The 22,440-nt window shown below is 43.2% G+C and overlaps 1 protein-coding gene across 1 annotated transcript; it reads right to left on the reverse strand.

The window, feature by feature from the left end:
* Nucleotides 1-11,258: 11,258 nt before the first annotated feature.
* On the reverse strand, nt 11,259-21,087 carry Mrps33 (mitochondrial ribosomal protein S33). Its single transcript, XM_090332413.1, has 3 exons — nt 20,984-21,087; nt 14,803-15,043; nt 11,259-11,593 (listed from the first exon to the last, which is right to left on the reverse strand). Exons 2-3 carry the CDS (start codon nt 15,015-15,017, stop codon nt 11,488-11,490), a joined length of 321 nt encoding a protein of 106 aa, XP_090188539.1. The 5' UTR covers nt 15,018-15,043; nt 20,984-21,087; the 3' UTR covers nt 11,259-11,487.
* Nucleotides 21,088-22,440: the final 1,353 nt, after the last annotated feature.

Consider the following 22,440-nt stretch of genomic DNA (forward strand, 5'->3'; position numbering starts at 1 on the left):
ACTCCCAGCCCTACCCTGGTTATAATGTCAAAATATTGGTGCATATTTGGGTCACTGGAGCAACAGAATCAGAAAGCAGATCATTTTAAAGCCTCTACAACACTTCAGAAGGGCTGAGAGTATGGTTTAGTGGTACAGTGGTAGCTGTTAGTGAAAGAAGCTTGGGGAGAGTGCCTAGACATTGAGTTCAAGCCCCAGGACCTATGAATAAATAAATAAATAAATAAATAAATATCATAGAATTCCTATTCAAAATGGCTTTGTTTTTATTCCTACAGACAGCCGCATGTAAAAGGACATGACTGGGGCCAGGAGTTTGGCCTAGTGGTAGGCAAGAGCTATTTTGCTGAGCTACATCCTTAACCCCTCCTCTCAGTCCCTGTCTCCTCTCCTTTCTTCCTTGCTTCCTCCCCTCTTCTCTTTTTTCTGATTTAGGCAGGCTGGCCTTGCACTCATGATCCTCCTGTCTCATCCTCTTGATTGCTGGTATTACATGCTTGTTTTCTTTTAGTGCTATTGATTTTTGTGGGTTCAGAATGGAACACAGGGCCTTGGGTATGCTAAGCACATGCCATACCACTGAGCTATACCCCAGACATCTTTATAAAATTCATTTTTAACTTTAGAACGTTATCTTGAGGGGCTGGGAGTTTGGTCTAGTGGTAGAGTGCTTGCCTAGCATGCATGAAGACCCCAGTTTGATTCCTTGGTACTACATATATAGAAAAACTGAAAGTGATGCTGTGGCTCAAGTGGTAGAGCACTACCTTGAGGAAAGCCCAAGGACAGTGCCCAGGTCCTGAGTTCAGTCCCCAGGATTAGGAAAAAAAGTTATCTTGAGATCACAGATTTAATAAGGTTTTCTGTATATATGTCTGTATTTTTGTCATTTCATTTATATATTTTACATATATTAAATGTAACATAGACAACCACAAAGTCTGAGGGCACAGCACTCAGAGGAAGACAAAGGTAATGATTCATTAGGAGGGTAAAGTCTTCCCCTGTTAGGAACCAGTTGGACAGCAAATTTCAATTTGATTTAAAGGAAGTGTTTATAACAGCTGACTGCAGAGTTCAGGTGCCAGGGAGGAGGCTATGGGAGAATCCTGTGGACTGAAGACATGAATTTCCATACTGTTATCTCCATTCTGAGTTTCTGAAAGAAAGTCTTAGCAATGACAAATCCACGGAATGATGGCACAGATAAAGGCACCAACAGAAACTACAGGGTTGAAGACGTGAGAAGGGCTGGAATGTAGCTTCGTCACTGAGTGCTTGCAGACCAGGCCCTTTGTTCCCTGATATAATTCCCCCCCCTTCTTAGTAGGTGAGGGGATGCAAGAACTGGAGGCAACTATCTGCCCCCCAATAACCAGAAGTAGCTCCTGAAGTAGAGATCCTAAGCGGAACCCCAGGCACAGGTGAGCTATGTTGTTGTGAAATTGACACAGCAGCCCTACTTACTTTTTATTTTTTACCGCTGTGGGTTGTTTAAATATTTGCAGTGGTTATACATTCTGCAAGCACATTTACTTTCTTAGTTAAAAGGGTAACATATGCCCTCCTCATGATCTTCCCTTGAGAAAAAACTAAAACCTAAAATCTAACAGCTCTCACGTGGGCTTTGTTCTTTACTTACGTGAGCTGTAGGCATCTTGACTAAGAGGAACCACTTGCTTTGTTAAGAACTGGCTGCGTGAGCCTGGGCTTAGGAAGTGACCACAAATTTCATAAGTCAACACGTGGGCTTGCTTGAGCATGTTTGTCAACAGTCCTATATAACCTGGGTTCAGTTCTGCATCTTTAAGCGATTGTGGGCAAAATACCCAGCTCTTGACATGCTAATTTTCTCAGATATAATATAAGGGGCTTTGGCTTAATCTCTAACCACTTTCTGGCTTCAAAACCTTGATTTTTGAATCCTGAAATCAGGAGAAATCTAATAAGAATAGCTTTTCGTGCTTTATTATGTGAAATTATATTTTCAGGTGAGCCAAGGGAAGTAGCCTAGAAATTCCTAGCTGATCAGAAAGTCTAGACAGGTAAGAAGCATATTACTGGCCTATCTCTGACTTTAATAAGTTTGTTTCTCTTTTTTTTTTACCTTTATGTTTTTCTTTTCCCTTTCTTTTTGTTCTACTGGCATATAAAGCATTGTCTACTATAGTCAATTAAATCATTCATTTTAAATTTGAAATATTTGGCAGAAGGTGGGACCTAGACTGGGGCCCACCAGGAGGTCATGGGAGCTGAGCTCTCCAAGAGAATGATGGAAGTCCAACTCCTTCTTGTTTTTCCTTTTTCACTTTTTTAATTTTTTTTTTTTTGCCTGTACTGGGGCTTGAACTCAGTACTATATGTACCAAACCCAGGTCTTCCTGCATGCTAGGCAAGCACTCTACCACTAGGCTAAAATCCTGCCCCATATTACATTTTTTTTTTTTTGTCATAGGGCTTGAACTCTGGGCGTAGGCACTATCACTGAGTTCTTCAGCTCAAGGCTAGTGCTCTACCACTGGAGCCACAGTAGTGCTTCCAGTTTTCTGGTGATTAATTGGAGATAAGTGTCTCATGAACCTGTACTTCCATGCCCAGGCTGGCTCTGAACCACGATCTTCAGATCTCAGTCTCTTGAGTAGCTAGGATTACAGGCCTGAGCCACTGGAGCCTGTCTATATTACTTTTTGTATGTGTGGGATTGGTAATCAAACTCAAGGTGTCATCATATCCTGCTAGTGAGGTGCTCTACCACTGGAAAACACTGTCCCTAAATCACCCTCTTATTTTGGTACTATTGGGGCTTCTGAACTTTTGTGGTCAAAGCTAGTGCTCTACTGTTTGAGCCACAGCTCCACTTTCAGATTTTTGGTGATTAATTGGAGATACGAGTTGCATAAATTTTCCTGTTCAGACTGGCTTTGAACCTCAAGCCTCAGATCTCAACTTCCTGAGTATCTAGGATTACATGTGTGAGCCACTGGTGCCCAGCCTGAGATCACCCTCTTGTAGTAAAAATCCCCACCAAATAGCTAGATGCCTGTGGCTTACACCAATAACCCTAGTTACTCAGAAGATGAGATCTGAGGATCATGGTTTGGAGCCAGCCTGGGCAGGAAAGTCCCTAAGACTCTTATCTCTAATAAAACTACTCAAAAAGGCCAGAAATGGTGCTGTGGCTCAAGTGGTAGAGCGCTAGTCTTGAGCACAAAGAACCTCAGGAACAGTGTCTAGGCTATGAGTTCAAGCCTCAGGACTGGCACTAAAACAAAAACAAAACCCTTTGCAAACGAATGAGGCATCCCTGCCATCTGGTGGCAGATGGCATAATTACAGGAAAAGTATATTAATTTTTTTGCCAGTCCTGGGCTTAAACTCAGGGCCTGAGTACTGTCCTTGGGCTTTCTCAAGGTTAGAGCTCTACCAGTTGAGCCCACCACACCATTTCTGGCTTTTTTATATGTATGTGGTCCCAAGGAATCGAACCTGGGTGTTCCTGCATGGTAGGCAAGTACTCTACCACTAGGCCAAACTCCTGGCCCCCAAAATCATTTCTTTTAATAATAAAATAACAGCAAATGTTTTGGTCTTAAACAGGACTCTGGCCATTGCTGGTGGCTTACGCTTGTAATCTTAGCTGTGGAGGAGGTTGAGATATGAAGATCGGGTTTGAAGCCTGCCTGGGCAGGATAGTCTTCCAGATTCTTTTTTTTTTTTTTTTTTTTTGGCCAGTCCTGGGCTTGAGCTCAGGGACTGAGCACTGTCCTTGGACTTTCTCAAGGCTAGAGCTCTACCACTTGAGCCTCAGCACCACTTCCGGCTTTTTTTTTCTATGTATGTGGTAACGAGGAATTGAACCCGGATCTTCGTGCATGCTAGGCAAACACTTTAACCACTAGGCCAAACTCCTGGCCCTTCCAGATTCTTATCTGCAGTTATCCACCAGAAAACTGGAATTGATGCTGTGGCTCAAAGTGATGGAATGCTAGCCTTGAGCAAAAAAGCTCAGGGACAGTGCCCAGGCCCTGAGTCAAAGCCCCATGATGAACAAAAGGAAACAAAACAGGACTCTGGAATTTAAATTTAATAAAACAAACACAACATAGAGGAAATAGGGTTAATATGTAGCTTAGTGGTAGAGATTTGCCTAGCATGTGTGAGACACTAGTTTTGACTTCTAGCACAACTAAGTAGATAAATATTTTTAACAAAATAATCTATTAATCACCAAGTCAGCATCATTAAACCTAAAGTTTGATAACAATATCTGAATTTTTCTTCTGGTATTGGGAAGGAAAAAAATCATCTTTGTTTTTAATTTGTCAGCAACACATGTATTTTTCTTTTAAGCAATTTGTATCAAACTAATACATGCTAATTATAGAAAAATTACAATACTAAAAAACCGAAAAAGTCATTTTCAATATCATCACCAGAGAGAATAAACACTTAACTTTTTGTCAATTTTCTTACTTTTAAACATTTTTTGTAGTCATGGGGCTTGAACTGTGAGCCTGGGTGCTGTCCCTGAGCTCTTCAGCTCAAGGCTATAGCTCTCCCCTTGAGCCACAGCCCCGGCCTTTTTTTTGTCATATTTCTAATATCATATTTAAAAAATTATTTTGGAGCTGGGTGCAGTGGCTCACGCCTGTCGTCTTAGCTACTCAGGAGGCTGAGATCTGAGGATCGAGGTTCAAAGCCAGTGTGCACAGGTATAAGCAGCTAATAAGCCACAGGCTCCATATTACACTGGCTGTAGTACAACTTAATATTTCTTGTTGATGTATGTATAGTTTTTTTTCTATTAAAAAGAAGCTAATTGGTGGAGGGAAATAAAGGAAGGGGTAAGACTGTCCCAAAAAAGGAATGTACTCATTACCTGACTTAAGAAATAGTAGCTCATGGGGCCAGGAGTTTGGTCTAGAGGTAGAGTGCTTACCTAGAATGCACAGAGACCTGGGTTCGATTCCTTAGTACTACATACATAGAAAAAGCCAGAAGCGGTGCTGTGGCTCAAGTGGTAGAGCTCTAGCCTTGAGAAAGCCCAAAGACAGTGTCCAGGCCCTGAGCTTAATCCCCCAGGACTGGAAAAAAGAAAAAAAAGGAAAAGAAATGGTAGCTCCTTTGTACATTACATTAATAGTAACAATAAAATTATGTTTTAAAAATCTGATTAGCATCTTTTTTTTCAGTCCTAGAGCTTGAACTGAGCTTCTTTTGCTCAAAACAAGCGATATACCTCTTGAGCCACAGCACCATTTCCAGCTTTTGCTTTTTTCTTTTTCTTTTTACTAGTCCTGGGGCTTGAACTCAGGGCCTGAACACTATCCTTGGGCGTTCTCAAGGCTAGATAGAGTTCTACCACTTGAGCCACAGCACCACTTCTGGCTTTTTTTTTTTTTATGTATGTGGCACCAAGGAATTGAACCCAGGTCTTCGTGTATGCTAGGCAAGCACTCTATCACTAGGTCAAACTCCCTGCCCCTATTTTTGTGTATTTTGATGCTATACATATGGAATTCCTGAGTCCAAGGATAGTCTTATTTAACTTGTGTATATGTTCATAGGTTACATTGCAAGAGCGCCTTCAAAAGCAGCATTTCATTGGGATAGCTTCTGTCTCTGTCTCTGTCTCTGTTTTTGTCTCTCCCTCTCTCTGCCAGCTCTGGGGCTTGGGCTCAGGGCCTGGCCACTGTTCTTGAGCTTTCTCAAGGCTAGTGCTCTACCACTTGAGCCACAGCACCACTTCCAGCTTTTTCTGTGTATGTGGCTACCGAGGAATCGAACCCAGGGCTTTGTGAGTGCTAGGCAAGCACTCTACCACTAGGCCACATGTCCAGTCCAGATAGCTTCTCTTAATGACCACTTCCAGGCCCTGTATTACCGGTGGCGAGGCCCCATCTGTGGACCACTGAGCAATTCCTATAGCTCATTAGCTGCTTACACCTGTGCAGGATGACCAGTACAGAGCAGTGACTGCCACCGCTGTATAGACGTCATCTCTGGCTCTTTTTTCACCTGCAAGCTGGCACATGACTGCCATCTCTCAAGAGTTCATTGTTAACCTGAGGGGTTATGCCAGCTCTGCTAACTGCCCTTAATTATCTGCATGTTTTCTGGTGTGTTTATTTTAAGAATACAGCTACTAATTATTGTGACTCTTGGATTACTGCGTCTCTTCTACTTTGCTTGCTTCTCTTTACAATTTTATCTCTTATTCATAGACAACTTAGGTAATACAGGTTATATATAGGCAAGAAAAATAATGGAGGTCCTTAGAAAGCCTTATGTAAACAAATAGATGTAATCACAATTAATTTTATAATGTCACTCACAGTCCTCCCTGTAAGCAGGCATTTCTTTGGCAGTAGATACATTATGCTTCCGGAGAAGAGTGGTGTGCAAGGACAGAGGCAGAGACAATTACCCCAGTGAAATGTGAACTGAATAATTCTCTCTAGCCCAGCTCTGGTGGCTCACACCTGTAATCCTAGCTACTCAGGAGGCTGAGATCTGAAGATCATGATTTGAAGCCAGCCCGGGAAGGAAAGTCTGTGAGTCTCTTATCTCCAGTTAACCTCCAGAAAACTGGAAATAGAGCTTTGACTCAAAGTGGTAGAGCACTCGCCTTGAGCAGAAAAGCTCAGGGATAGTGCCTCGACCCTGAGTTCAAGCCTCACAACTGACAGGCTTCTCCTTTTCCCCCAAAAAACAAAACAAAATAAAACCTCTCTAGGCCAGTGGAGGTATTGTCAAATCATCGGCAGCTAAAAAAAAAACCAAAATACACACACACACACACGCACACACACACACATATACATATAAAGTAAGATAATTATAGGCCCTGAGTTCAAGTCCCACGACTGGGGAAAAAAAAAGATATGCTTAATGGAAGCCAGGTGCAGAGTGCACACCCAGAGGCTGAGACTCGAGGTACGCCATGTCTAGGAGTTTGTCACCAGCTCAGGCGCATCGTCTCAAAAACAGAAAAGTAAATAGGCATGCTTTCATTTGATTATTATATAATGTTTATATAGAGAGAGATCATGTAAATTTTATGTGTCAAATATTTTAAAGGCGAAAATGGCATGATTGTTATGTGACTGAACAGTGGAAAGAAACATGTAATGATTTTCATGTACCATTTATCAAGCCTAAGTTTCAAGTCTTGGTCTAACTGCCAGGGACACAGGGTGTGAACTACTCATGCTTTCATGAGCACACAGTATGACACAAAGACTGTACAATCCTGCATAGAGACATGACGCATAAGGAAGCAGAAAAGACGGAACATTTAATTTTGATTTGGGGAATCAGACATGGGCTGGGAATGGAAGGATGAGTAGGAGTTGTCCTAGTTGATGAGACAAAATGGAAGGCAGAGTGTAAAGCCAGAGAGGCTGCATTTGGATCCCTGGAACCACTGTGGCCTGGAGATTATTATAGATCCTAGGACGGATCTCATATTTTCACTGCAGACAAACTATCTAGGGATTTCATTACTGTGTAGTTTCCTGAGTGCCTAGAGTAGGCCTCTGATTCTGCAATTTATGAAGCAGCCCCAGGGGCTCTATGAATGGCACACAAAGCAGTACAGCCACTACCATTTCAGCTCAGCCTGCTAGTTGGTGCAACCTAAAAGCAAGATAGATTTTGCTTTTTGCCCTGAAATAATTGAGAAAAAACATTCAGAATCTCTCCTTGTGAGATGGTAACATTTCAGAAATAGATTCTGTGTTGTACCTGAACCAGCCAGGGGTGTAAATCCAGAGTGACTCATCCTGGTGGTCACCTGCTCAGATGACATGGGAGATGTACCTACAGGGAAGGGAAGGGTTTAGACTGGCCTGGCCAGTTCCAAATGGATTAAGGTACTTGGGCAGTGGTGAAACCCTGTCTAAGGGACTCTGGTGGTAATGAGAGGAAAGCAAGACACATGGTATCATCACAGATTTTTTTTTTAATTGATTGGAGCTCCTTCTTAAACAATAATTATTGGATAATACTTATTGGATAATAATAATTAAGATAATAATTATCACCAGGAAAACATAACCCATACAACCATTTTGGTGATGCCTTCTTAGGTATTTATTTTTCAGTAAAAAAGGAGCTGCAGTACTTTATGTCCTGGTTTGAATTAATGACATTGTTATATTAAATTAACTTGTTTTTTATCATTGGTGCTTGCTCTTTACAGAACTTTTGACAATATAATTTGGGGGTATATAGCTGAATGATCTGTAGTGATTTTCTCATTCCTGTTTTGTGTGTTTCGACTGGTAGCTCTGCCCTCCTTGGGGAGCTGAAGGTTGGATCACATGGCAAACAGAACATGAGGTGGGAGAAGAGCTGCCTGCTTGTTAGGCTGGAGACAATCTGTGATCTCCAAGTGAGATCGCTAAGCTTCTCTTCCCTTTCATCTTCCTGCTGTTTATGTTGGTTGTGGAATGCCATGGGGAGACTAAACTAATGATGGAAGAAGAAAGATTGAGTGATTATCTTCTGTAAGAAGACATTAGTAGTTCCCTTATGTAGGTTCCAACTTTTCACAGACATTTGAAACAGACCACATGGCTGGAAGTTACCCCAGAGATTAGGAAAGTCTCATTACCTCTGGATCCCCAAACAGGCCCACAGGAGCTCACATTTGAGTGATAAGCAGTCAACACCAAGGACTGACCAAGAATAAACCCAGACAGATGTGTGTGCTTGCTGCCAAGAATGATCCAATTAGAGGCCAAAGGAGCCCAGGTGAGGAGGCCACCACCACCCAGTCCACCCAACACAAGGCAGGCCTGTCCTGGGGCTCACAAAAGATGCTTGGACCCAGGGTTTTTCACTTTCAACTGTGGTTCACTAGAATTCCCCAACAGGTGTTCGCGTTTTAGAGTGCCGCCTTAGCACCTGGAAGAACATGCCCAGTGTGCAGCTTCCTGAGCTGCACACAGTCAGCCCGCAAAGTCAAGAAGGCCTTTGTGACCTTGCTGATGGAGGTTAAAGAGCCTCTCTTCAGAGCAAATGACCTTCAGGAAGGCACTTTGAACAACAACAAAATTAGTATAGGTCTGTGACACCAAGAAAAAACATTATTACATTTTTATTCCCACTAATCTACCAAGAGCTAAGTTCAAAGAGTGGGAAAAAATAGTCTTTCTTTCCTCATGATACTATTTCTAAAATGGTGTTGGTAATGTCCCTTATCCCTATCTGCAGTTCTTTTGTGTGTGTGGTTTTAGTTACCTGTAGTCAAGTGCCAAAATTATTACAGGGAAAATTTCAGACATGAACAAATCATGAGGTTAAAGTAACTTGTTATTTTCTTTCTTTCTTTTTTAATATTGTTACTCTCTCATTGTGCCTGGTTTATCACAGGTTTGTCTGGAAAGGAAAAAACATACTATGTATAGACTAAGTCAGTGGTTTCAGGCAGCCTCAAGGGGTCATGGGACAAATCTCCAGAGGATACATATCTAGTTTGAGCTAACCTGTTGCCACCTTGCCTGTATTTTCAGCCCTACCTCACTCACCACCCAGAATTCAGTTGCTTGTGAAAGGCTGCATCAAAGAGCATCAAGATCCTGTGTTTTAGCAGCACCTCGTTTACCTGGGGGCTCCGCTCCCAGGATAACCAGAGGCCATCCTGCCTGAGGATCTTGCTCTCCCTGAGCACTGTCCTACTTTTCAAGTTGGTCTGCAGACCCACAGTAACCCAGCCCCTTGCTTTCTTCTTCAGGGCGCACCATTTGTCAGACTCCTTGCTCCACTAGTGTGGCCATCTTGGGTTCTGGTTGCTGACCAGAATCCAGATGACATTCTCAATTAGAGCTTATGCAAGACAGCCAGCAATTCCTTCTTGCATTTGCTAGAAACCAACCATCCCATCTCTGCAGATTCACAATCCTTTTCCTTTCTTGTTTCTGCCTCCAGGCCTCATACACCCATTTCCTTCATGCAAAGCCCACCAGATACTGTTGTCTTATTTTCTTATTGTCACAAAATGTTAAGAGAACAAATAAAACAGACATTTTACTGCTTTTAGCAGAACCTGCCAGTATCTTCCTCAACGTGTTTTTCCTCAATGTGTCCTAGTAGGTACAGGGTCCCTCATGTCCTGGGCAGTTGCCTTGATTTGGCTGCTTCACTGAAATCCAGACACAAATCTAAACACTTGGATGTCTACCAGAGAGCCAGGCAGTAACTGAAGTGAGAGTCTGTCAGGGGAACAGCCCAGTAACAAATGCAAATGCTAGCCTGTCTTGGAGGGATTGGAAAATGCCAACCCTTCCATGAGGCAGCTGTGCGGACTTGGTGTGTTCCTGTGACTCTTGCTCCCCCGCTCCCCGAACCAAGCCCCTCTGCCCACTCCCCTTAAGTAAAAGCTGGACTGACAGCCAGTGGCTCACATCTGCCTTAGCTCCACTGCCAGATTAATTGAAGAGTCAGATTTTCCTACGCAGGCTGGCTTTAATTGCAGTCCTCAGATCCTCAGATCTCAGCCTCTGGAGTAAGGTTCCAGGTGGGAGTTACGGATGCCTGGCAAGTCCAAACTTTTTTTTCTTTTTTAAATCTGGCCTATATCCTATGGCTAACTATGAACTAATAGTCTGTTTTTAATCTTTGTTCTTATCTTAGGCCTTTGCAAATGGCATCCTTTCCTTCAAAGCCTTCTCTCAAAAATTTTCTTATTCGTCCCCCATGGCTCAGCTTAAATTCCCCCCACCCCAGGAAAGCTTATCTTTTATTTAATGAAAGTGAGAGGAAGTTTGTTAGAACAGGATTATACTTTCAGCATACTGAGTCAATCTCTAGGGTGAGAGTGAGGTAGGAAGGCCTATTTTGAAAACTTCTTTAAGTTTAGGAGGATCATCTCTGATCATCCCTCCCTCCCTCCATCTATCCTCTTACACAAGCCCGGCTTTTCCTCCTGTAGCATCTAATACAGTTTATGTAAATTAATTTGTGTCAAGATGGAAAGTTCCAGGAGGTAGAGTCTGTTTTGTTAACGGCTGTTTCCCAGGGCTCCAGAACCATGTATACAGTAGACATTGAATACTCTCTCTCCCAGGAAAGCCTTTGATCCTACTTAGATACCTCAAAGAAGTAGGTGGAGATGCAATAAAATTTGTGAGCTTGGTGGTGGAGACAGTGTCTGAATAATCACAGAGATGAAAGGATAGAGTTGAGTGAGAATGAAAAAATGTGAGACATTCATTCAATGCAGTCCCCCCAACACCCCACCTCCACACCAAACATATCATTAGACAATAATTTACTTGATTCATTGCAGATTACAAAACGAAGGGAAAAACAATTTTGCAGATTTAGAATATGTTAATAACTGGATTGGGTTACAACGTGAGATGACTGTGTTTCTCCAAATAATCTTCATTCAGGATATATTCCTCCCAGTATGTGGAAAGATGATAAATACACCTCTCCTCAGTCGTTAAGGAAGAAATTTCCTTTCTTGAGGGGATGACACTATTTCTTTTTTGATGCTCTTTTTCCTTCTCCTTTCCTTGGTTTCCCTTTTCCACGGAGTTTCTTGAGACGCCTTTGCTCATCCTTAAAATCCTGATGCTCATCTCTAAACAAAGAAATATTAATTGACTGGTTATTTATTTTTTTATCAAATCGGAAAAGTATACTAACCCAGCACTGTTGTTTTAATTCCCTTTTAAATTAGTTTCCCTGATAGAAGCAATGCCACAAATGGCTATTAACCTCACAGGCCAGCTTAGGCAAACTTGTATTAATTACAATACCTACTCTACCCCCATATCTCCCTACCTTAAGACTAAACAAAGAGATGCATAGCAAGTGGGTAAATCTTCAGCTGTACAAAGACCCTGAATGCCCCAAGAAAGAACTTTAGGAATAATGGACAGGGGTTGGGAGGAAGTAGCCTTGATAGCAGTGGATGGCTCATACGAAAAAAGCTGCTGGAAAGGCTCAGGTAGAAGAAAGGCAGACCAAAAAAGACATAACTAAAAACAAAGTCACCAGCACTATTTATGCTTGTGGATGGTGTAGAAGTTGAAGACTGCCTATGCTGTTAATGTTCCAACTTAAGAGCAAGCACTAAGCTATTTAAAGCACATCTCAGCCTTTACTGGCTCTGTGGCTCTGGGTAAGAGATCTTCTCTTTCTGAATCTTAGTTTTCTCATCTGTAAATTGAGATAATGCTAGCACATAAATCAGACAAAAGAAAAGGATTTGCTGGGCCTAATTTTTAATTCTGCCTAAGCAGTTTTAAAATAGACTGGTTTTGCCAATGGCTCATGCTTGTAATCCTAACTATTCTAAGGCTGAGATCTGAGGAGGGTGGTTCAAAGTCAGCTCGGGAAGGAAAATTTCATGAGTCTTATCTTCAATAACCACCAAAAAGCTAGAAGTAGAGTGTGACTGAAAAAAGCTCAGGGAGAGCCCTGACTTCAAGCCTCAGGACAGTGCAGTGCAAGTGTGCATATTCGCACGTGTGCATGCTCTCACACAACTGGTTTTGTAGAATTTGATGTTTCATCCTGTAAATGTAATAGACAGTATTAGCTGTGAATGCCAAATCATTCTGAACAGAGCAGCCAGGATAATAAATTATGGCAGGAGTGAAGCAACCAGAAGGCAAATAGCCAGAAAAGTCTCAGTGTTTGTCTTGGGGCTTGAACTTGGCCTGGGTGCTGTCTCTTAGCTCCTCAGCTCAAGACTACTGCCCTATCCTTGGGCCAAGCCCCACTTCCTGTTTTCTAGAGATTAATTGGAAAGAAGAATCTCAGGTCCTTTTGTGCCTGGGATGGCTTTGAATCTTGATTCTCAGATCTCAGCCTCCTGAGTAGCTAGGCTTACAGGTGTAAGTCACCTTGCCTGGTTTTTCTCAGTGAGTTTTCAAGGTCCAAATCAGAATCCAACTACTATGGGGAAATAGTGTTTCTGGGCAACTGGGAGCCAGGTGAGAGCAACACCAACTACAGTGAGGCAGGAACTCATAAATCAAGAACAAGAGCCTTGACATCACTAGGTTGGGGTGCATTCCACGTGAATGGCTTCAAAATCGCAACCCTCAGATTTCAGCCTCCTGGGGAGCTAGGACTAGAGGTGTGAGCCACCGTGCCTGGCTTAATTTTTTTTTTTTTTTTTTTTTTTTTGCCAGTCCTGGGCTTGAGCTCAGGACCTGAGCACTGTCCCTTGGACTTTCTCAAGGCTAGAGCTCTACCACTTGAGACTCAGCACCACTTCCAGTACCACCTCAGTATGTGGTACTGAGGAATCAAACCTTTGTGAATGCTAGGCAAGCACTCTACTACCAGGCCAAACTTCTGGCCCCCATTTTTTTTTTTAAAGAAAAGTCTTTTTTCTTTCTAGATAAGGCATATAGTCCTAGTCTACCTGAACATACAAAGCATGGAGTTAAGAGACTATATGATTTACATATTACTCTTAACAGGAATTATAGTTTACTGTCACCAAATTCATATATTAAAAAGCTACAAAGTGGGGCCGGGAGTTTGGCCTAGTGGTTAAAGTGCTTGCCTAGCATGTACAAAGACCCGGGTTCGATTCCATGGTACCACATACATAGAAAAAGAAGCCGGAAGTGGTGCTGAGGCTCAAGTGGTAGAGCTCTAGCCTCCTTGAGAAAGTCCAAGGACAGTGCTCAGGCCCTGAGCTCAAGCCCAAGACTGGCAAAAAAAAAAAATAAATAAAATAAAAAGCTACAAAGTAAAAAGTGGGAGGAAATACCAGTACCAACAACACTGCCCCCAGCAGAGGAAGGAAGCTCCATACAGCGGATAGGTGCATCAGGCGTGGGCAGGGACTGCTGCCCTGGCAACCCTGCTGCTCCTAGGGTTTTCTTTCGCAGCATTTGGATTCATTTTTCTCTCGTTTTCTTTCTAGAGTGTTCTTAGATTAATGAATTATTAAACATGGCTCCATAGCTCAGTATCAATTCAACATTAGTCAAATTTTAGACATAACTAAAATATGTCTAAAATATTCCAACAAGTATGTGTTCAGCATTTTTGTTGTTTTTTTCCCCAGTGTACTTATTATGGATATTTTGAAAGAAGTCTTTCCCCCACAAATTATACCTGAAGGATTGACACCCTCCCCCCCATTTTCCTAGGTGCAGACAGATACACCAGGTAGGCCAGAAGTACAGACTGCCTGATTCCAGCAGGACAATATATCTGGGTCCAGCTGTAACATTCCATCGTGGACCCAAAAAAGAAGCTTGTACTTCCCTTGACTTAATGGTCTTTGCATTCACTGCCTCTTTGCTCAGACCCACAAAACTCAGCTTCTGCCCCAGTTTAGACACACATTCTCCAAGCTAGAGGGAAGGCTGTGTCCCTTGCTGCTCTTGCTCAATAAACAGTCTTCGCCTATGGAAGATGAGTCAGGCCTGTTCCTTTCTCTCTCCTCCATTGTCCTAACAATACCCTTTGAATGACCTGGGTCTCTCTTATAAGATCCATAGAACTCTTAAGAATATAAAGAATATAAAATAACCTTCCAAGTTGGGTTCAGGTGGTTCACACCTGTAATCCCAGCCACTCAGAAGACTGAGATCCGAGGATTGCCATTCAAAGCCAGCTTAGGCAGAGTAAAGTCAGTGACAATCTTATCCCTAATAAAACTAGTCAGAAAAAGCCATAAGTAGCACTGTGGCTCAAGTGGTGGAGCACTAGCCTTGAGCACAAAGAGGCGCAGGGATAGTACCCAGGCCCTGAGTTTAAGCCCCAAGGCTAGGAAAAAATATATCCTCCAGTTCCTTCCCCCCTCCTTCTTCCAGTCACCTGTAAAGGCCAAGAAAACGGAGTGTGCCCATGAGTGCGAAGTATGTGTTGTGGTTTGGATACCAGTCGCAAGTCTCCTTCCTCTTGGCCAGGGGCTGTTCACTGAACAACTTCACCACTTTGATGGATTTGGAATCCGTAGGCCTGGCAACTTCACCGAAGAGCCGGGCGCTCAGTCGAGTCATGCGCAATGCATATTCTGAGAGTGAAGACATTTCTTGAGAGTAAGAAGCAAGATTCCCTATAGCAAGTGAGAAGAGAGAAACATGTAGAGTGATAAATTGCAGGATTATCTAATGAGCACTTAAAAAATACAAGTCAGGCCGGGAGTTTGGCCTAGTGGTAGAGTGCTTGCCTAGCATGCACAAAGACCCGGGTTCCATTCCTCAGTACCACAGACATAGAAAAAAGCCAGAAGTTGTATTGTAGCTCAAGTAGTAGAGCTCTAGCCTTGAGAAAGCCCAAGGACAGTGCTCAGGCCCAGAGTTCAAGGCTCAGGACTGACATTAAAAAAAAAAAAGTCACACATGAACTAGTGTGCACTGTTGGTAGGACATGTTTTGGGAGAGAAACATCCGTAGTTCAAGAGAGCTATTTCTTTTGTAAGCTGCACATTTGCCCTCACACACTATTGTTTCCTTACTGTGGTGCTCCTTTGACAATGACCTATTTTGTAATGCAGTAAGTTATTTACAGGTCATTTACTTATTTGCAGGCTGATGAAGAGCACAGGGAAACAAGTTTTTCTACCTCAGCATTGTCATTATACCTTTCGAAAACCAACCACCTAAGCAATCTGCAAATAAATATGCTGACTGCCTGCCATCTAAAGGTATAATCATGACAAAGAAATAATTATGCTGCTGTCTTTATTATAAGTCCTTTGAACACTGTTCCCCTCCAGGGCACCAGATGGCTCTGCGAACTGCTAATGAGTTATGAGGTCATTTGGCCTCTAGGTTACAGGACTGAATTCTGCCTAGAGACTGAAGGCCACGTGGGAACAAGACTGTAGTTCTACAGAAATGAAAATTCAACAGCTCAACTAAAGACCAACAGGTTAAAAGATTTATGTTATTCTGAATACAAGGCGCCTAATTTATTAGTCTTAATGAAAACTAAATTGCTAATTGAAAACAGTAACTTTTTCTTCAGAGGCACAGAATGTTGAAGATATGAGCAGGTTAACCATGATATCAAAAAAAGTATAGCTAATAAGACATAAAAAGCTATATAAGAGATCAGTAAAAATCCAGAACACTGCAGATGGAACTATGCCAACCTATTCTAGATCATATATGTGGGCCACTGTTGGAAAATAAGTCTTTGCAAACTAAAACACTATCTGGAAACGTAATTTAGCTGAAATTAAAAAAAAAAGAAAAGAAAAGGAAATGGCCAGGTGCAGTGGCACACGCCTATAATCCTCGCTACTCAGGAGGCTGAGATCTGAGGATCACGTTCAAAGCCAGCCCGGGCATTAAAAAGTCTATGAGATTCTTATCTCCAATTAAACTCCAGAAAACAAGAAGTGGCTCAAGCTCAAGGCAGTAGCCTTGGGCTGAAGAGCTCAGAGATAGATCCCAGACCCAGAGTTCAAGTCTCACAACCGTCAAAAAAAAAAAAAAAAGGAATTGATTTTGAACAGAAAATACAGATTTTATACACACACACACCACATACACACAATTTCTTTTTTTTTTTTTCTGGTGCTGGTCTTGGGGATTAAAGTCTGTGCTTGGGCACTGTCCCTGAGCTTATTCTTCTTTATGGCTAAGGTTCTATTGCTTGAGCCACAGCTTCACTTTCAGCCTTTTGGGGAGTAGTTTGTTAGAGATAAGAGTCTGAAGGACTTTCCTGCTCTAGCTGGCTTTTAATTATGATCCTCAGATGTCTGCCTCCTGAGTGGCTAGGATTACAGGAGTGAACCACCAGTACTGGCTAATTTCCTGATTTTTTTTGCCAGCAAGGTGGAGAGATGAGTCTCCTGAACTTTCCTGCCTGGGCTGACCTTGAGCTATGATCTTCAGATCTCACCCTTCTGAGTGGCTAGGGTTACAAGAGTGAGCCACTGGCAGTCAGTTAGACAAACCTATCCTGAAAACATATATATCACCTAGGAAATACTTCCAAAACAGACAGCTGTTTATACATTACAGTTCAGTGATACTTAGATCAAATTAATATCTATAGCACATATCTGCTAAGTTGTGCAAGGACTCCATTCACTTGATAACATTTCACAACTGTGTTTGTGAAATGTTAGTATTTAAGGAGACTAATGCCCATTTCAAAATTACAAGAGAAGAGGCTAATCTTAAACCAACTGCAGGCTATCACCAGGGACAGTTACCATTTCAACACCAACCAATCAATATGGGCCTGCAGTGCCACCTAAAGGCCAGCAAGGGGAAAGCTGGCTCTGCAGCCTCAATATGGGTCTCACATACAAACCCTGTTCTTTGCTTTGCCTTTTCCACCACGCACCCCTGATCCTTGATCCACTGTGTGGTTTCAAGTGGATCGACACTGTTTTTGTGTGTTAAGACTAGGGATACATTTTTATCAGTAAGAATAAAGGTCATTAAACTGTAATGTCTAAATCAGCACTACGAAGTTCCAAAGGAGTTGGGAAAGTCTACAAGCCACCCTCAGAAGCTAAAAAAGTTTCACTGCACGTTCTTTTTGTGTGTGTGTGTGTGTGTGTGTGTGTGTGTGTGTGTGTGTGTGTCTGTGTTTGTAGAGGTTTACTAGAGATAAGAGTGCCCGGGCTGCCTTTGAACTTTGATCCTCAGATTTCAGCCTCAGGAGTAGCTAGGCATACAGGTGTGAGCCACCTCGTCCAGCTACGCTAACTCTTTCTTCTACCTAAAAGTACCATTTTCCAAACACCAGTTTAAAAAAATAACAACAAACCTGTTTCATTAACTTTGCCTTGTCTTGATTAATTACCATATGGCATCAGAATAGATTTTAGTACAATTGCACAGTATTTCCACAGATACTTTTAAACATTTTTACCACTGATGAAATTTTAAACACCATCACAGTTCTCTCTAGGACAATGCTTCCAACTGCATTAAAAACTTTCTTATGGTAGGTGGCAGTGGCTCACACCTATAAATCCTAGGCTAACACCTATAATCCTAGTTGCTCAGTATAATGCGGAAAATGGAGACTGTATTATGGTTGTACTGTGGAGAACGTACTGTTGTAATGGAATTGTGGAAATAAGGGACTTTGGCCTAGAGCCCTCCTCCCCCCCATTGATTATCCAGATTTAACCTCTTCCCCTGGCCATTTGTTTACCTGAACTAGGGCTGCATCTTGAGACATCCTGACGACAACCAGATACATCCTCATTATACATAAAGTAGTATAGAATTTATAGTTGTGAACCTCCCCCTCCCCCAGCATGTTTGCTGGCCTTACACAGTAACTTCTAAGACAAAAGGGTTCATCGTTTAAGGCTTAAAAAAACTACCTGTTTTTACACATTGAGACTGCACTCTGCTCAATAAACTTCTGTGTGTGTGTGTGTGTGTGTGATGGGGCTTGAACTTGGGTGAGTGCTGTCCTTGAGCTCTTCAGCTCAAGGCTACTGCCCTACCCTTGAGTGCTCAATAAACTTCTAACAGCCTGATTTTGTTCTGAGTGGTCTTGTAGTTTGTCCATATTTGGACCCCAGTACATCAGGAAGCTGAGATCTAAAGATGAAGTTCAAAACCAGTCCTGGCAGGAACGTTTGTGATACTCTTATATCCAATTAATCACTAAAAAGATGAAACTGGAGATATTGCTCCGTTGGTAGGGCACTAGCCTTGAATGAAAGAGCACAGGGTCATCACCCAGATGGAGTTCAAGCCCCAGGACTGGCACAAAAACAAAACAAAACACAAACAACCAAACTTTAGTTATGCTTATTATAAATGACTAAAAATAAGCTATCTCTAGAAATCAGAATACTACAAAATATAACAAATATAGATTAGAAATCTCTTTCCACATATACGTCTAAGCCTTTCTTTTCATTTTATAGGAAAATTTGTCTTGAATTCCAAACCATTTTTAAAATAGAGGTTACATGAAGTCCTGAGACCTAATTTTGACTGGCTCTGCCATTTACTATCTGAGCTATATTATCAACAGTTAGTTACCTATCCTTTCTATCCTTTTTCTGAATACAAGCTTGCATGGGCTATTGTGAAAAATGAACAAGACAATGGCATTCAGTAAATGTTCACATGAAAGCAAATCCCTAAACTTCTTGGTAAATTTGGTGTTGAAATGTTCCACTCAAGATACATTTGTGGATTTGTTGTTGTCATTTAATTATACCTGAAAGAGGGTGTGTATGTGTAAAGGAGAAGGGGAGGAGGGAAGAGATGATACAACACTTTCCTCTTACAAAGCCTTACAGCAAGGAAAAAGCACTTAAAGCCTGACAGGTAGGAGGGACTAAGACAGTAAAAGCATCACAGGATGCTATTATCTTCATGCCCACTTTGTAATATAGCAGATTACTAGATAGACAGAATAACTGAAAGGTCGAATGAGAATTCAAAGAAATTAGACATGATTATACATGACTACAGTCCCAGCACCAGGAAGGTGGAGGCATGTTTACCAGTCCAAAGCTAAGGGAGGGGGAGAAATACAGGGAGAGGAAGAGAGGAGTAGAGGATCAATAGGGACTTGTGTAACACAACTTAAGTCCCTCAATTTTTATGAAACTGGGAATGAGGCTTTTCAAATGGAATTCTTTATTAAAAGAAAATAATCACTTCCTTGCTGAACAAGGAAACTGAAAATCCTTAGAATTATCAACACCACCAATGTTTACAGCATATTTGGGGGGCTGTGTCATGGGGCTTGAACTCAGCCTGGGTGTTGTCCCTGAGCTCTTCACCTCAAGGCTATCACCCCATCCTTGAGCCAAGCCCTGCTTCCCGTTTTTCGGTTAATTGGAGATAAGAGTCTCAGGTCCTTTTGTGTCTGGGCTGGCCTGGAACCTTAATCTTCAGATCTCAGCTTCTGAGTACCTTCAATTACAAGTATGAGCCAAATACTTATTTCTAATGATGGAAGTTGGATGCAGATTTTTTTTTTTTTTGCCAGTCTTGGGGCTTGAGCCAGTGCTCAGGGTCTGAGCACTGTTCTTGGGATTTTTCTCAAGGCTAGTGCCCTGCCACCAGAGCCACAGCACCACTTCCAGCTTTTCTATGTATGGTACCAAGGAGTGGAACCTGGGTCTTTGTGCATACTAGGCCAAGCACTCTACCACTAGGCCAAACTCCCAGCCCCAGCGTAGGTTTTAAGACTTATCAACTGCAATTTTTTACTGATTTAAAATAATAAAAAGACAATAAGAAAAAAAAACCACAGTACTGGTTATGCTTCCTTATAAACTCAACTTCACCTTTAAAAAACTGATGTCCTAATAATTATTAAAAGCAAAGAATTTACATATCAGTAACATTTTGATCCACTTAAAAACGATTTTAAGGGATGCAAAGCAGTCAGTAGAAACGCTTTCTAGCAGAGGACTCGGGGCTCCCGCCTGTCATGCCAGCTACCCAGCCCAGGAGGTTGAGATCTGAGGAGCACGGTACACACACACACACACACACACACACACACACACACACACACACACACACACAAAAGAAGGAGAAACGCCGGTGCTGGTGGGGCAGCTGGGGCACAGAAAGCTCAGCGACACCGCCCAGGCTCCGAGTGCGGGGTCTGGGGGTGCAGTGCCTGCCTAGCACGCACGGGGACCCGGGTTCGATTCCCCGGTACCACCGCATACATAGAAAAAAGCCGCAAGTGGTGCTGTGGCTCAAGTGGCAGAGCTCTGGCCTTGAGAAAGTCCAGGCCCTGAGTTCAAGCGCCCAGGACTGGCAAAACAACAACAAAGAAGGATCAAGTGGAAAGGGAGAGGGGAGGGCGGGAGAGAAAAGAGGAAACCCGGAGCCCGCGCCGCTCCCACAGCCGGCAGAGGCTTCGGCAGCGGACACGCGGCGTGACCCGAGTCCCGCACATTCGCGGAAGGGCGGGCGGGCAGGGTGGCACACGTGACGACACGTCCTAGAACCCCCCCGCCACCCTCAGGACCTCCAGCGCCCGGCCGCCGGCTCCCAGTAACAGTAACACCTCCCCAAGTCTCCAGCCACCTTACCTGCTCAGGACCTGCCTCTCCTGCGCACGCGCCTACCGTTCCGGAAGACCCGCCCCCTTCCCACGCTCCAAGTTCCCGACCACCCATGCAGAGGGCGCTTCGAGAAACGGAAGTGTGGCACCTAGAGTTGGAGCCCCGCCCCCCCGGGGGACGACCCGGAATTACTGGCGTCCAATCTCAGCGCGGGGCCTCGAGAGAAGGGCGGTCCTACAGCGACGCCTGCGCAGTGCGGCTGGGAGGCGTGGCTCGGAGGGACCGTGGGGAGGGGGAGGCGGCGGGGGTTGAGCTGTCTGTCACTCGCTGGGCAGGCCTGGGGCCGGGGGAGCGGCGGCTCGATCGTGGTTGCTTTTCCCTTTCCGTCTAAGGGGCCGAAGTCTTCCTAGAGCAGGTCAGGCCAACTGGCCAGAGGCCTGGCTTGTCCCTGCCACTGGGGACCGGCGCGCTCTGCAGCTCCCCACCTCGACCCCACAGGCCAGGAAGCTAATGTGTCTTCAGGACAGTGTTTATCTAGACCCCCTCCCCCTCGGAAAACACTGTATTTCGCTCCCTACTAAATCTGCTTTCAAGCAAGCCACGTTTTGCATGCCTTGTGTACAACCTGATAGCTTGGTTGAGAAGCCAGCACCTGTTTATTTATTTCACTTTATTGGGTGCCAGTCCTGGGACTTGAACTTGAGCCTGGGCACTGCCCCTGAGCTTCTTTTGGCTCAAGGCCAGTAGCTCTACTGTTTGAGCTACAGTGCCATCTCTGGCCTTTTCTGGATGTGTGGTACTGAAGAATTGAACCCAGGGCTTCATGCATGCTAGGCAAGCACTATCACTAAGCCACATTCCAGCCCCACCAGCAGCTATTTCTTCTCTTTTCCTTTTTCTTTTCTTTTCTTTTCTTTTCTTTTCTTTTCTTTCTTTCTTTCTTTCTTTCTCTCTTTCTTTCTTTCTTTCTTTCTTTCTTTCTTTCTTTCTTTCTTTCTTTCTTTCTTTCTTTCTTTCTTTCTTTCTTTCTTTTTTTTGCCAGTCCTGGGGTTTCTATTCAGGGCCTGAGCACTATCCTTGGGTTTTCTCAAGGCTGGAGCTCTGTTGCTTGAGCCACAGCATCATTTCCAGCTTTTTCCATGCATGCAGGAATACAACCCGGGTCTTTGTGCATGCTAGGCAAGCACTCTACCACTAGGCCAAACTCCCGGCACCACCAGCATCTGTTTTTAAGCACAATTCATAGATTAGGTGTTCCAGGTACTTTGGAATCAAGTCATTTCAGCAGTGAGAAGTTTGACGACTGTCCTCTCTCTTATAGAATTTGTGTTTATTATCACTGGACAGATGCAAGGTTTAGTAAAGTTTCTTTAAATGCAGGGTCCTTGACAATTGTAGAATAAGAATTTCTGGACAAGTCACAAGGGTAAGAAAACTTGGTGGAGCTTTATTGCGTAAGCAAGCAGGTAAACAGACAAATGGAA

Source organism: Megascapheus bottae, chromosome 5 (assembly GCF_031878675.1).
Source record: "Megascapheus bottae isolate mThoBot1 chromosome 5, mThoBot2.hap1, whole genome shotgun sequence".
Taxonomy (NCBI): domain Eukaryota; kingdom Metazoa; phylum Chordata; class Mammalia; order Rodentia; family Geomyidae; genus Megascapheus; species Megascapheus bottae.

What these genes read in the sequence shown, in the direction of transcription:
- Mrps33 (XM_090332413.1), bottom strand. Translation starts at nt 15,017, where the DNA reads ATGTCTTCACTCTCAGAATATGCATTGCGCATGACTCGACTGAGCGCC. An exon ending in CGTTTTCTTGGCCTTTACAG is followed by an intron (nt 11,594 to 14,802) that starts GTGACTGGAAGA and finishes TTCTTTGTTTAG; the next exon opens with AGATGAGCATCAGGATTTTA.